The 14,819-nt window shown below is 36.5% G+C and overlaps 3 protein-coding genes across 4 annotated transcripts in view; 1 reads left to right on the forward strand and 2 right to left on the reverse strand.

Moving 5' to 3' along the window:
• Positions 1 to 53: 53 nt before the first annotated feature.
• LOC135694895 (reticulon-3-A) lies at positions 54 to 7,322 on the reverse strand. Of its 2 annotated transcripts, none has more exons than XM_065213774.2 (7): positions 7,166 to 7,322; positions 5,224 to 5,455; positions 4,384 to 4,423; positions 3,644 to 3,742; positions 2,713 to 2,782; positions 1,406 to 1,511; positions 54 to 889 (listed from the first exon to the last, which is right to left on the reverse strand). In XM_065213774.2, the coding sequence occupies exons 2-7, from the start codon at positions 5,445 to 5,447 to the stop codon at positions 841 to 843; spliced, it is 588 nt and encodes a 195-aa protein (XP_065069846.2). In that variant the 5' UTR covers positions 5,448 to 5,455; positions 7,166 to 7,322; the 3' UTR covers positions 54 to 840. The 2 variants fall into 2 exon arrangements, with proteins under 2 accessions (XP_065069846.2, XP_065069847.2); XM_065213775.2 differs by having other exon boundaries at positions 5,224 to 5,340; positions 7,166 to 7,313.
• An 850-nt stretch (positions 7,323 to 8,172) lies between these two features.
• Positions 8,173 to 12,588, reverse strand: LOC135694893 (uncharacterized). The gene is made up of 3 exons (XM_065213772.2): positions 12,221 to 12,588; positions 10,643 to 10,827; positions 8,173 to 9,278 (listed from the first exon to the last, which is right to left on the reverse strand). The coding sequence occupies exons 1-3, from the start codon at positions 12,489 to 12,491 to the stop codon at positions 8,625 to 8,627; spliced, it is 1,110 nt and encodes a 369-aa protein (XP_065069844.2). The 5' UTR covers positions 12,492 to 12,588; the 3' UTR covers positions 8,173 to 8,624.
• A 9-nt stretch (positions 12,589 to 12,597) lies between these two features.
• The window catches only part of LOC135694897 (pre-mRNA-splicing factor 38A-like), a 29,185-nt gene continuing 26,963 nt past the window's right edge, over positions 12,598 to 14,819 (forward strand). Inside the window, exon 1 of the mRNA XM_065213776.2 lies at positions 12,598 to 12,775. Coding sequence (XP_065069848.2) covers positions 12,646 to 12,775 — 130 coding nt within the window. The 5' untranslated portion in view covers positions 12,598 to 12,645. The remainder of the gene's footprint in view (positions 12,776 to 14,819) is intronic.

A 14,819-nucleotide genomic window follows, 5' to 3' on the forward strand; every position in this document is an offset into this window, starting at 1 on the left:
TTTATACATCGAAATATGAACGCTTCGAAGGATGTACGAGAAATTAACGAAAATATAACTGCATATTGATGTTGGCTAAACGGTACAATTCACACGTTTAGTTACAGCTGCTATAATTATTCATTCTTCTTCACATTTGAAGAATTGTTATGTGTATTATGTTTCAGGGTCTTTCTTTGAATCATCTGTCTATTTCATCTTTTTTTAAAAAGCTATCCAATCAAATATCAGTCAATAACTATTTATATTTTGAAATATGCACTCGGCTGTTTAATTTCTTAACGATAAGCTCTGTGCTGTGCATTTTTTTTACCATATTCAAAGCACGAATCATTTATATTACAATACCTTCAGCAGCAAAATCGGTGCATAACTCTGATACCTGACCTATATTAAGGAGAGTGGATATTGGCAACGTACTTGGTCACAGTGTTCAGTAGACTGAATGTTGGCAAGTTACGGTACGAATTCGAGGTAAACACAACAGAATTACCGAAGAGCTGTTAGTTCATAATCTTGTATTGCTGCGCTTTTAAGAATTTAGAGATTTTAAAGAAAGCTGGAAACATGGAAAATCGTTCTTGCCTAATGTGGCAGCTTTTGTCCCTTTATTTCCCTCTTACGTCATCTGAATAGTTTCCGTTTGGTTCTAACTGAGACAAACAGCGGTGATTATGGGGACAAACTAAATATTTGTAGTTTTCTGTAAGTAAGATATCTTAGTGTTATTCGGGTAGTGGATGCAGAGCTTATAATTTTACCTCCATTATATATATAAATATGACGTGTGCAGCATTGCCAAGTCCAGTGTTCTGTATTTTGGTTCAATCCATAACTAATCTATTCCTTTTTCTTCTCGGTCTTCCCAATCGGAATAACTGCTTGTATTCTAAAACAAGAAATCAGAAAGTTGATTGCGCGAAAATGATGGAAAGTCATTGGGATGTCTAAGCGTTAGATCACATTCAGATTTTGAAAAGTCAGACAATGCTCAAAAATAGGAAGACATCAGAAATGGCCGATTGGTCAAACAAGGAACCAATCATATGCGCCCATAAAACTCTCGTGTCATTATTTTGGATAAATTTTCCCTTCACGCTTTCGTCCATTATCGACGTTTTTTTAAAACTCAAGTGTTGCCACTTTTTCGATCAGTCTTGAATTTTAATTTTTTTGATAGGGTCACCAATTTCTATCAGTTTTCATAATAACCGAATTCAATGTTCAAAGCAACTTTTTTACAATCTCTAAAAAGTGTGCTGTTGTTATAAGAAAAAAGTTACTGAACACTGATAAAAAAGTTTAATCTCTTCACTTCGCGCATACTTTTCTTCCCCACTGATACGAAAGCTATTTTAGATATCTAGCTTTCAATGATAAGAACACTAGAATATCGTAAAAGTACCTTGAGCGGAAATTGTCGTATTTATCGAAGATGGTCGATTTAATTTTGTTGATCTCATCTTTGTACATGTCATGGATTTTTGGGATAGTGAAAGCAATTAGAATGCCTGAAAGATAATGATGCTTGCCGTTAATGCTAGGACAATTCGTGTTACATTTACCTTAGTAAAAAATCGCCTCATAATTTAACCCTGAAAAACAAAACTACCAAAGACAGTTACTTTTTGGCATCCTCGAGTGTCATAGAAGCATAAGTAATGTTCAAACTATTAGATCTTCTAATGTTAATAGTTGTTTCACTTCAGACTTTTGCAGTTGTTAACCGTATTTTCTGTAAATGTTTTTCGAGCCTTTTACACGGAGAGTTTCGGCAGATGGCAAGGTAAATTTTTGCATTAAGTTTTTTTCGAAGGCTTTGCATTAAATTTTGTAACAAATATGTACGTGCTGTGATCTTCTAATGTTAATAGTTGTTTCACTTCAGACTTTTGCAGTTGTTAACCATATTTTCTGTAAATGTTTTTCGAACCTTTTACACGGAGAGTTTCGGCAGATGGCAAGGTAAATGTTTGCATTAAGTTTTTTTCGAAGGCTTGGCATTAAATTTGGTATCAAATATGTACGTGCTGTGATGTGAATCTTTACGATAACCTACGAGAACTAAAGCTAGTTTTTGTAAGTGAATCATATCCTACTACACTTTATCCCTAAGTCGATAGAGCGATATTTTACAGTTACATAGAGGCTGTGTGATGACATCATAAGATATATGTTCAGAGTTTTGAATTCAAGCCCATCTTAAAGCAAATTTAAAAATATAATCTGTCCAACTTTGGTAAAATTTTAATCATGAAGCCTGCCAAAAAAATGGCCATTTAAGTAAACTTTGAGTTTTCATATGGCGAAATATCGTCGCAGCCAATTTGCAACAGATTTTAGTAATTTTCATAGCTACAGGTGTTTATGGTACTCATTCAGATTATTCCTCCAAATCGAAAATGTTGTCAATAGATTATTTGATATCATCACTCAGCTACTTTAAAGGAAACCAGGAAAAGAAATTATGATTTTGTTAACAGAAGGATTAACCACAAGAAATTTATTTCAGGGCTAAGTATTTTGGTAAGTTTAATCAGCATTATAGTGAGTAATCAATGCTCTGACGTCACGTTCCAGCATTCTGAGGCAGAGGTAAGACCAACCTTTGATTCGCTTGAGAACCCTACAACAAAAGGCTTACCAAGGTTTTGTAAATTCAAGTACTTTTCAAATCGTGGTCCCGGTGGACCAGCCGCTGTTTAGTCTTACCTGCAAATAGTAGTGTGATGCCGCTGAAATTATTCCCAAGGTGATACATGAAAAACAGGACGCCAAGGGCCTAAAAACAACAGAAAACCACGTTTAGAAAGCTGTCATGCTGCATTGTCGGTCTTAAAGATGACGACGGTGAGTCCATTATGTTTCATTTCTTGATGCAAATTCATTGGCGCTATGCAAACTTGTATCAAACGCTGATAAGGATGATCTTACCAAGATCATATTGGTAATAGTAAAGGTTGCGAAAATCTAGCTTCGCTTCAGATGTATTGAAATGATTTTAGAGTCCGTTTTTCAAACTAAATCCAATTGAAGTTTATACTTTGCGTTTAGTTATGTTGTTGCCATCTTATGCTAATTGGGTTTAGATTGATCCCTTTACGTCTTCGTTCTTCGTGACTTTTTTTATTTCCTTGTGCATGTGTCTACAGTTCCAACCGAGCGAGGCTGGATGAGCTGCAGGGAAGGGTGCAAAGTGCCAAGAAAAAGGGCTAGACTACAGCAAAATAAATAAAATTGCTTAATTTTACAAGGGTAAGGGCCTGTGCCCTTTCAGGGTCCCGTGCCCCGGTGTCACTGTCCCAAATAAGAGTTCTAGAGAGTATATCTACCAGGACTAAGAATTCTAAAAGGTTGGTGTATTTTGCTGAACAAAACGAGGGTTTGGCAACGCATGGTTAACTTAAAGAGGTACCAATCTACTTTGAAGATTTAGGTTGTCAATGGTCAAGCTAACATCTAAGCATACAAAAACATGGGTTTACTAAGCAAGAGTTGGAGATAGCAGAGGTGGCATACACATATTGTTGACCCATCAGCTCACAATTCGCTGTCTGTACTCTTGCTGTCACCAAATGATGTGGTTGGAAAATTGTTCAAAATCCCCGTGGCAGACGTCTCGTGAATTAAAAATGAAGCTTACCTTCGCAGTGTTCATCATATCAGCTACAAGCACTAATTTTCTTAAGAAAACTGCCCAGTCACTGATGAACTGTAGAAAATACGTGTTGTATTTGGAAATCTGTGGGATAATACATAGTTACTCCGATACCCGCTTTCAAAAAGTCAGCGAAAATTGACAAGTGCAAAACTTTTTCAGTTTAATATGGACAATCATTCTAACATGTAAAATTACATGGACATTTACACAAAAATGAGAAAACCGCTTTTGTATAGTCATAAGGAGCTCGTTTCACCTCTTGGACTCCAATGGAAATATTTTATATGGACACGCACCACTGGTTGGGTAGACTAGTACCAAATACACCCGTCATGTGCTTGCATTTGTGTTTGGCTCTTTTCGATCCACATTTGGGTATATATTTTCTAACTCCAGATTTTCGATTATTATTCTGGCGTTTTATACTGAGAGGCATCAGAGGAAAAGCTTTAGTGTTTCTTGAAGAATTTGCTTTTTTCAAATATATCATTGAACAAATATTTTCAATTGTAAATGTCTGTGGGAGTTTGATTCACCCCTTGAAAGCGAATAAATTTTAATAAGGTTATGACGGGAAGGTGGTGTTCCATACCTCTGTTAATATTTTAATAAATCAATGATATTAAAAATAGCTATCGAAAATGTAACTTTTTTTGCCAATGAAAATATGATGTTTTCGAGGAGAAAAACTCTCGTTGTTAGGAAGTGACATCAGCACTAACCTTTTCCCCGTTTAATTCGACATCTGTATCCAGCCAAGGTCTGAAAAAAAATCGGTTGAATTGTATTGTTGAATAAATGTCATAATACTGGCAGGTGCCTCTCTGGGATGCTTGTTGCGTGTTTGATCACAGAAAGTTCTTACTTGTTTTTGCTTCTTTCAAGATTGAGATTTCATGGCAAGTAACTAACACTTTCAAGGGCTAATGCATAGGATAACTGCAGGCAGACTAACAAAGCATCGTAGTATACCTGACAGAAGCAAATACCCATATATGATACTATTGAAAGGGAAAAGCTTACCAAAAGCTATATACAAAATTGTATTGGAGCTGGTGTAATATACTTTTTTTTATAAGAACCAGTAAATTTAAGTTCAGGCTGACACTGTTCTTAATTTTTTCGAAAATCTGAGGCTGGATTGTTCTTAATTTGTTCATAAATTAAGAGGGCGTAAGCAGTGCTATTGCTAGCTTTTTCGCTCCAAGGAGGTGTTCAGGCCTCATTTGTCAACAAAGTGAGTGAGACAGCCTTAATTTGCTGACAAATTTGAATATTCACCGAAAAAGCACCCACACATCGCTAAAAATCCTCGATTTTGAGAAAAAACGTTGTTCAAAATAGCATTTTCCAGAAGCTCAGCCTCAGCTTGTTCTTAATTTGTTCTTAACTTTTGACCAGTTTAGAGGCTCGTGTTCTTATAAAATTGTTCTTATAGAAAAAGGGTGTACCCAGTTAATTTTAAAGCACCTTATAGTAGCGCGCTGAGTCTAAAATCTACCAAATCATTTGAAGAGTGAAAATTCTAAAAAAGTCTAAAACTCACACTTTAGAATACTTACTGGAATGGATTATCCAGGGACTCTTTCATAAATGCACATTTGAGCACCCATATCGCTCTTAGTGTCAGCATGACAGTCAAAAATGGTATTGTAATGCATGTGAACACTGTCAAAACACTATAGAAAGATAGAGCAGTCATCAGGAACAGGCAGAAAACGAACATAGCAGCTGACTTTCTGACATCCTTCCACATTAAAAGGTCGACCAATGTGCAATGCTCCATTTATATTTCTACAAGAAAGCAAAGGACCAAATCGATAAGCATTTGTTTTGGCCTTTCTGTGCTTTTCTGTGCCTTTCTGTGCCTTTCTGCTCACATCAAGACATTGTTTCCATTACATGAACACCAGAAAAGCCCACTATATTCACTGACATGGAAGCAATATCAGATTCTACAAGCATTAAGGCCTCTAATGCTACGAATTAAGATTTAATCTGCTTGCCTAGCCCATATTAAAACACTTTCAATACCATCCAGTAGAATCATACAGTATTTTGCTGGCTTGTTCTTTAAGAATTTCGTTCGCCAAACCCTACCAAAAAAGCATAACAAAATACGAAAAGCAAGGCTAATAGGTTTATAACTTCAATCTGTCTGAGACGAGGGGCGTCTATTATTAGGACCTTCTTAGACCAATATAGTAATAAGGCCAGTGAAAGAAGAGGCAGTCACTCTGCCATAACCTTAGATTAGATTTATTAGGGGTTATTCCTGGTGTCAGATGGATCTCACTGAGTACGTGCTTCTCAGCAGGCTGTGCGACAAACCTAAACCTATGACATTATCAAACGTTCTATATTCACTTTTGTTGTCTTTTATTTCGAATTCCTACATAACTAATAACTTAGGGAAGTATAACCGGATAGTTGACAGAAGTAGACATGCATGAATTTCCAATGGCTGCTGCTGCTCGATTGCAAAGACGCCGTACCATACAGGCTCCTTAATGCAAAAGGATGACTAGGCTTTGAATGCCATGTTATTAAAAACGTCCCTGGTCAGTTCATCAATGATAGTTAGTAGAACAAGAACTATCCCGAAAATCTTTGCTGTCTTTTTTGATGGAGATAATAGACATGTGCAGTTTTTCAAAGCCATTGTATTTCATTTCACTGGCAAATTCATGTTAATAAAAGTTCTGACAGTTCCGGGACTTTTTTATTCAAAATTGTCATCTTTTTTGAGTGAGTAAGAAATTTCTATTAGGATCTTAGTAAATCTTGCATAGCTTGATAACCAGCAAAAGGAAAATAGCCTATCCAAATTTCTTAATTCAACAAATTTGTTTCTTTTCCTCAAGAATTGCTTGGTTATATCGAGAGCGAGAATATAATTCAGTACGAGGCAGTCACTGATAAGTTATTGCGGGACCTGTTCTTGCCATGCCTACAGTTACTTTGCATGATATTGAATTTCTATAATAAAAAAGTAAGAGCTATTACAACAAAGTGAGACCTACCAAAGACTGAAGACGACCAAACAGTAAGAATATCAGCCCATAAGAACATACTCATATCAGCCTGCGGGACTTTGCAGGTACAAAAAGTTGTTGGGAAATATTATTAAGAAACATTTTTCAATCGTCCAGAATAAGGTTTGATACAACGATTTTATATAGCTTTTAATCTCCTAAACTTTGTCCAAAGTGCAACGAATACCGGACTCGAAAGAACTATTTAGCGTACCGTTCTTGTTGTTGACAGCGTTGCTATTCAGAAACGTTTGCTGAGATTTCTTGGTCTAAAAGTATCTTGCATTTGTAGAGGCTCAATATTTGATTATTTCTGCACCTAAGCTAGCGGGTATTTGCAATGCAGCATCAATAAGCAGTCGGACGCGCCGAGTATTTTTAAGGGCGTTTCCCAGACGCCTTGCATGCTCATCCTAGTCATCTGTTTTACTACCGACATTAACCATCAAAATGCATTGGAAATACTCACCTGCCACCTTTGGTTGCAAACTTTCTCGCGTGTATAGTTTCTGTCAAACCTGCCAGAATGTTATCCGTGCTTTTACCAAGAAAAAGACCATTCACTCAAAAGTCGAGCCATAAAATGTCCCCATATGTAAAATTATCTGAAGTTAGGAGTATAGCATGTACAATGTTCAATTTTGAAAACAATCTCAACCTCATTGAATAATCCCACAATAGAAATATTGATCATGTGACCATCTGGGTAGCACCTGCACAGGATTTGTATCACGTGATTTGACCTGTATTCATAAGTGGCTGTGGGGTTTTGAAGCGTAGAGAAAATCGCCGGCGAAACTTCCCAACGCAACATTGCATCTAATTCAGGGATAAAAATCAAGCAATACAGGGTGACGTCAAAGAAACCAGTTTTCTATCTTAATGGTCTATGACATAATTTTCAAAGTTTACTTTTAATTTTAATATTATTTTTCAAGCCTCCTGTAAGATAATCATAAATACGGTAGCATTTGCTTATGCAGTAAAATGTCCAAAGAAAGCGGAGGGCCTCTGGATGACTTAGAGACTTTCAACCATTGTAACATACTTATTTTCCTTTCTGCTGAAAATTTCTTATATATTCTCCGCTCGGCACCCAATCCAATCTAAATGTCATTATTGTAAAATGCTACAACATTTTTTGCCTTGTGGTGCATCAAGACAAAATTTCTGAAGTTGGTTTAAAAAATCAATTTATGCCATGACATTACAGTTAAGCCCGCATAAAAGAAATGCAGGTTAAGAACTCCAGGCTGATTTTTCATCAATTAAATGCTTTATTACAAGAACCACTATTTAGGAGCCATTTTAGCGTGTTACAGAAAATTCGGTAATATTTTCAATAGGTAAGCGACACGCATCAGGCAACCTTTATAGTCATGTGATCAAGTTTTTGAATGGCCTATTTCGATACACAACTGGGTATGTCAACTTCCTTGCTCAGAGTTTTCGATTTATTTCCGAGGGAAATAGCCTATTGTTTAAAACAAAGGAAAGTCACTGGGGGTGGAGGGGCAATTGCCCCCTAGTTAGTATGTTAAAAAGGGCCTTGATCATATAAACATTTTACTTGATAGAATAAACTAAATTTGAAACCAAAGGAAAAACGATTCCAGATGTAAATAAAGTTCGATAAATTTTAAGGTCTTCTCGTTTGAGATTGTCATTTGGGCGACTGTTCAGTGACAGTCAGTTAAATGCATTTACAAAGCTTTGAATGTACGTACAATTCATAACAATTCATAACTCTTGTAACGTATCTAAATAGAAGAAATCGTATCTTGTGTACAAATTTAATTCCTTTATTCTGTACAGAGTTCCCACTGCAAAAAATAGATTTTTCGTAAACAGTCTAGATTGTGGGCCATTGAACAACAGTCTCATCTTCCAATCCGGACTGAGAAGAATTGCCTAGTACAACACTTATGCTAGTCCTCTATGTGTTTAACTTTGACTATTTCAGTCGGGCTTTCCATGTCCATAGACACGCCATAATGCGATGAAGAGATTTCTGATGTTGTTCCAAGCTCTATTTCATTATCTGCTTCAAGAACCCCTGCTGAATCCATACATGAGGTACCATCACACATATTGACGTTCACAACTGCAGATTCAGCCATTGACAAGAGGATGGGTATCGGAAACAGTTCATCACTGACAGAAAAGGATGCATTGCGGTCTATTTCCGAATTCAGCATAAGCTCGCTTTCCGTTATGTTAATTTCTGAATCAATGGAAGTGCTCGAGTCTCTTCGTGTGCGTCTTTCGTGTAATTTCATGTGATACGCTACATAGTCCTGACGGAAAAACTTCTTCTTGCAAATCTCACAAGAAAATTTCTTCTGGCCTGAATGCAAGTTAAGATGTCGTTTATATGTGCTGCTATATGCGAAACCTTTCCCACATACTTCACAGACATGTGGCTTCCTTTTTGAATGTGTATGCATATGATTCTTGTAGCTGTCTATTCTTGAAAATTCTTTTGAACAAACATGACATTTATGTGGATTCTCTTTCGTATGAAGACGAACATGCCGGCGGTGACTTCCAAAGTCAGCAAAGGCACGGCTACAATGATTGCACTGTGAAATAAACAAAAAAGCTATGAAGAACGAGAACGATAAACAGGTCATGAATGAATAAATTGATAGTCAAAAGTCATTAGGTTCCAGGTCTCAAGATATAAAGGGATGGTACAACATCAACAACAACATAATCTCAAACCAGACGGACCATGGTGATAAAGTCACTACTGTTAAGGTCAGACTGCCTCAAAATGAAGGTAGATTGACTGACATATCAAAAGAGGCAATTGTTTAGTAATACAGCCAGTTATGCAGCTTTTATATATAAACTCAGCTGATGAAAAAAAGAAAGAAAGCGTTTACCAATTGATGTTGAACTTAGGTACTTAAATTATAGTGTTATGTGCTGACTAAAGAAAAGAAGACTCTAAGATATATATTTGTGTTGGTAAATGGTGAACTTTTTGAGACCCTTCAAGCATATCCTTGAATATTAAACCCAATGGCTTACCGAACTAATAAAACGAACAAAGCTTATTGCATATTCAATATTAACTTTGGGATAGACTGGTATCTACAACTAAAATTGATGTTTTACATGTTTTCTTAATAATTAGGTCTATATGATGATATAATAATCTCTCACATATCAACCAGCAACCATGGCAGCTTAAGAAACATTAGGAAGGCAGCAAATTAATAAAAGATAGGTCTTAGTTAAAACATCTTTGAATACCACTTGTTTACTACCCTCTATGTTTTCCTGGTTGGCTACTATGCTATTATCCCCTAAAGTCTTTTCAGGACTGCTACTTACCTAGTTGCAAATCCAGTTTTATATGTTTAATGGTTTGATACAAACTTACAAGGAAGCCATTTTTACAGAAAAAAATGGCCTTTTGCTTGACTAGCAACAAAGTCTTTGAGTCCAAAATGATGTTGTTGGTGCATCATGTATCAGTTTGCATATTGTATAACTGATTCCATGCAAACTAGGCCTTATGCTGTTACTTACAGGAACTGTATTTCTGTAAAACTTCTCTGCACATGCCAAAAGGCAAGAGGTGGTTTATAGGCTGTTGTTAGCAGAAAGGTACTCTACCAACTTGCAACAATCCACCTGGCCGAAATGCTTGCAAGCACATACCATTGTGCAGCCATTGACTGCAACTCATAACTATTGTCCAGGTATCCAATTGTACTACTGGATAGAGCGAAATACAATTTGTGTTAACATCTTGCCAAAGGGTCGTGAGTCCAATTTGGATCGTGAGTCTAATTCCTTAACCACTACACCCCAGAGACCAAGAGGCATCCCAGAAAAACCAATTGGTGACATGAATAAGTGAGCATATCAGAATCTTACAAAGCTGAATTTTATAATGCTCATAAAACGTGATTGTAAAAAAGATCCACTCAACCTTGTAAGGTTTTTCACCAGAATGTGTTCTACTGTGTCTTCTTAGGTCCCAGTAGTGTGTAAATGCTCGTGAGCACAAGTCACAAGCATAAGGTCGTTCTCCATTGTGCACTCTTAAATGACTTTTTAGGTTGCAAAGCTTTGAAAATGAATGACCACACATTTCACATACATGTTCTTTTCTACCTATAAACAAAACATATTAGAGAGGTAAAGAAGAGAAAGAAAACTTGAATAATTGCTTGCAAAATTTAGGAATTTCTTATGTGCATTTTATGGCTATGAGAGAATATAATTGAGACATTGAAAAGCAGATATAAGTGGAACTTTTATTGCTCTTTCTGCAATAGGGCTGTTTCTCCATGGGAGGCTCAATAACCTCTTCATTGCTGTCAGACTACTTCTAGCATGTACTTTAGCAGATAAACTATAGCTTGATATCAATATCTCTCAGCTGGTGTTTATTTCACTCACTCTAGCAAAACATTGTTGTTTATGGTTCAAATTCCCTACTCACACGTTGTAGTTGATAGGCTGGTCTTACTGAAAGCTATGTGTAGGTGGAATATGAAATGTTTTGTGCTGGAATCCAAAGTACACCAGTTTCTATGATATCTGAGCTGAAACAACTATTTTTTTGCAAAAAATGATTATTAGTGAAAAGAATCAATTTCTCCTAAATGCCCTCTTAGCTCTGCTAAGCTTAATAGACAATTGTGTCAACTATCTCTGCCACAGCCACCGTTGTGCTTGAAGAAAACATCCACCAGACAGGCTGAGAGTGCTGAGGCAAGAGCCAATGGTGAATCCACACTGAGTTTCAAAGGGTCTGGAACCTTTTTCCTGAGACAGACAATTTTGGCTTAAGTCTTGAAAAAATTGTAAACAAATGTATCAGTGTATTGGATCTCGCATTACTGCCATTGCCACTCTTTAAAAATGTTATTGAGAATAAAAGGAACCATGTTGTAGCCATGGAAATAGATTGTTATTGATTGTTCTTGCTACAAACAGAGGGACACTCTTGGAACCCAGTTCAAGAACATCCTGGAACTGTAAAAACTGGTAATCAAGTATGTGTTCAGTTTCATCATCTCATACTGGCAAAGTGAAGCTGAAAGCTATTACTGTACAATAACAAGAGCTTGTTTTCAGGACTTGAATGTGAAGAGAGAAACACCCGAAGTTAGATAAAATTAAATATCAATGAAAATAATGTTGGGACTGAGAATATTAGACCGCAAAGTCAACCAATAAGCCCCCTGAACTGTTTCTTCATTTTTATTGCCTGGCCTAACTAGCCATGGGAAGAAGGTTCACGGCCCAGACTGGAAACTTTGTTTCTTGCACAGGCAAGTTCACGCACCTGACTGTGCGACTTTGCGCCTGAAATCACGCACTTTTAAGTGGTTTGAAGTGTTAAAAATGTGAAATTACCTAGAGATCATAACTGAGAATTGTTGGTTTGGTTCGCAGGCTTCTTAATATTATTTTCATGCCTTAATATTATTTTAGCGAAAGTTAACGACATTGATGGAAAAATATATGATGAGACAATTAAGCATAGTTTAGTGAATACCTTTGGCAGCAGTTTCAAGAGTCTTACTGTTCTTACGCTTGCTTGACGACTTCTTTTGTGATTTCGTCAGATGTTGTGCATACGTGTGTTCCTCTTGTAGAGGCTCTTCCTTTACAGCTGTACCTATTTCAGTTTCCTTTACTGCCGTACCTATTTCAGGCGGGAGTTCCTCTTCCTTTCCTGCCGTACCTATTTCAGGCGATTGGTGAACGAACTGACACATCTGTGACAACACATTTGCAACATCTGTTTCTCTCTGTAATTTAGCCATAATCTTTACAGGCACAGAACGGCCTTTCTCACTGTTTCACAAAAGTCAAACTCAATGTTGAAACTCGAATTTTAACAACAACAACACCAACGTCCATATTGGAGAAGCCTCTATATGATGCCCAGTCGCATTCACGGCCTCCTCAGTTTCCAAAATGGCGAACCGGACTGTAGGAGATGCAAAATCTGTGAGAGGAACAAATCCTCAGTATCTTGTAGAGAAGATTATTCGTACAAGGATATATGAAAGCAAATACTGGAAAGAAGAATGCTTTGCATTAACAGGTAAAGTTACTTTGCAGGATATTCACATCTTTTCCTATATTACTTCTATCTATGCCCGCGCAAATGCGTTTCAATGATGCTGTGTTGTTGGAAAAATACACCAACAAAGTTTCCTTTTGAGATAATATTACCGTAAAATTAAAATTGAATGCATAACGTATATACTGCTTCCACGATACAGTCACACAATTATCAGAGTCGTATGTGTTCAATTTTTGGCATGGGTATTTCAAAGTTGAAAAACATGTTAGTGTGTTTCAGGAGCCAGATCGGCTTTGAACATATCTGTTATGCTGCAAACCCCATATATTATACCAGAAATCTGGCAAAGGCATCTCCTCAAAACTGATCTAGCATGAAATTTGGCCCCTTTGCATTATTGCATTGCTCATATCATGGAACATCTGGTATCCGGTTTTGTGTAAAATCTGCCAATTCAAGTAGAAATTGTGAAATATGGTTATGCAAGTGAGTTACTTAAAGTGCCACTGACATACACAAAAAATCAAAATTTTGCAAAAGGTGTGTTCTCAGGCAATAAATGTTACTGATTCTATATCTGCAAGTATTTTTTCAAAACAAGGGCCATAAGTTCATTTTTGGGGGTTTGGGTCATACAAGGTTTTTCGAAAAGATATGGGAGAGTGTGGCATCATGAAACCCCAGCAAAACCTAGAAAATGTCCAGCAACCCAAGGTCAGAAAGGAATTGTCAGTTAAACATTTCATTTAGTGACAAAGAAGTCACATCAGAAGTAAATGAACAAGTTTTGAAGATGGGAATGTGGAAATCATTTTAACGCTATCAGAATGACCTATTATCACCTTCTGATGATGACAATTGAACTGACAGAGGTGAATATAACTGATAAATAAAAAAGATAATGAAAAGTTATTTCAAAGTGAAAAACCTAGATTGATTTTCTATTGATTTATTTACTCTTTTTTTAAATAAGACACACTTTACATCCAAAGGTAAGCAGAAATTTCGAAAAAGTTTTGATGTGGCCTAACTGTTCCCATAAATTGACATTCAAGATGAAAAATCACAACCTGATTTAAACTGATCTCCAACACTAGAGCCAAATCGACTCCAAACAACATTTTTCTAATGTTCTCCAATTTAAAGTGAAAAACTACAAAAACCAAACTCACTATTCAACAACAAGCTAAGAAAAAAACCCCTGTCTGAAGATATAGTAAACCCCTGGATACATTTGAAAAACTGTTCTGAATCAATTGAAACTTTGTAGAGTTGCTAACATTATTGTACGTAAAACATGTTTAGGTCCTCCTTGTTTTTCTCTGGTTTTGTGAGAATATCTGAATATATGAGAATACCCTCCCCCCTCATTGGACCACCTCATAATCTTGTCTGTCTGCCTCCCCCTAATTAACTTCTGTAAAACTATTTAAAAAGCAATTGAAACTTTGTAGAGTTTCTAGAATTAATGTGCTTAACATGTTTTTTGGTCTGGTTGTGTTTTCCTGGTTTTTTGCAAATTACTGAAATGCCCCACATTCCAGCACCATATTGAAGAGTCATATCAAATGTCTGTTTCCCTGTTGTTTACTTTCATAAGACTGTTCAGAATAGATTGAAAATTCAATATGACTGTTATAATTCTTGTATTTTACATGTATCTCGGGTCACAGGGCAGATGAAAACTGAAAATAGCTCTATGTCTACTACTTAATCAATACTATTTTTCCATTTTTCGGAAACTCCTGCAATTGATTTCCAGTAATGTGACTGTTATCCAAACAGACAGTAGTGCACCAGCACAACAATATTTGCCATATTTAGGACATTTTTGCTATGATTAATCTCTGCCATCCTTCAAAAGTGCACAATAAACAGGCCTCCCTAAAGTGTGTGAGCGCGCGAGTGGCACTCGCAGGCAAACCATGCCAATCAAATTACCTCTGCAGGCACATCTGAAAAAGAGGTCTTAGATAGACTTGTGCAAAGTATTCAATTGTTTAAGAAATTAGAGAAACAATTCAGCTACAAGTTTCACCATGTTAATATTAAGTCTTATCAC

The sequence above is a fragment of the Rhopilema esculentum genome, chromosome 8 (assembly GCF_057945365.1).
Source record: "Rhopilema esculentum isolate cy_ngs chromosome 8, ASM5794536v1, whole genome shotgun sequence".
Taxonomy (NCBI): Eukaryota; Metazoa; Cnidaria; class Scyphozoa; order Rhizostomeae; family Rhizostomatidae; genus Rhopilema; species Rhopilema esculentum.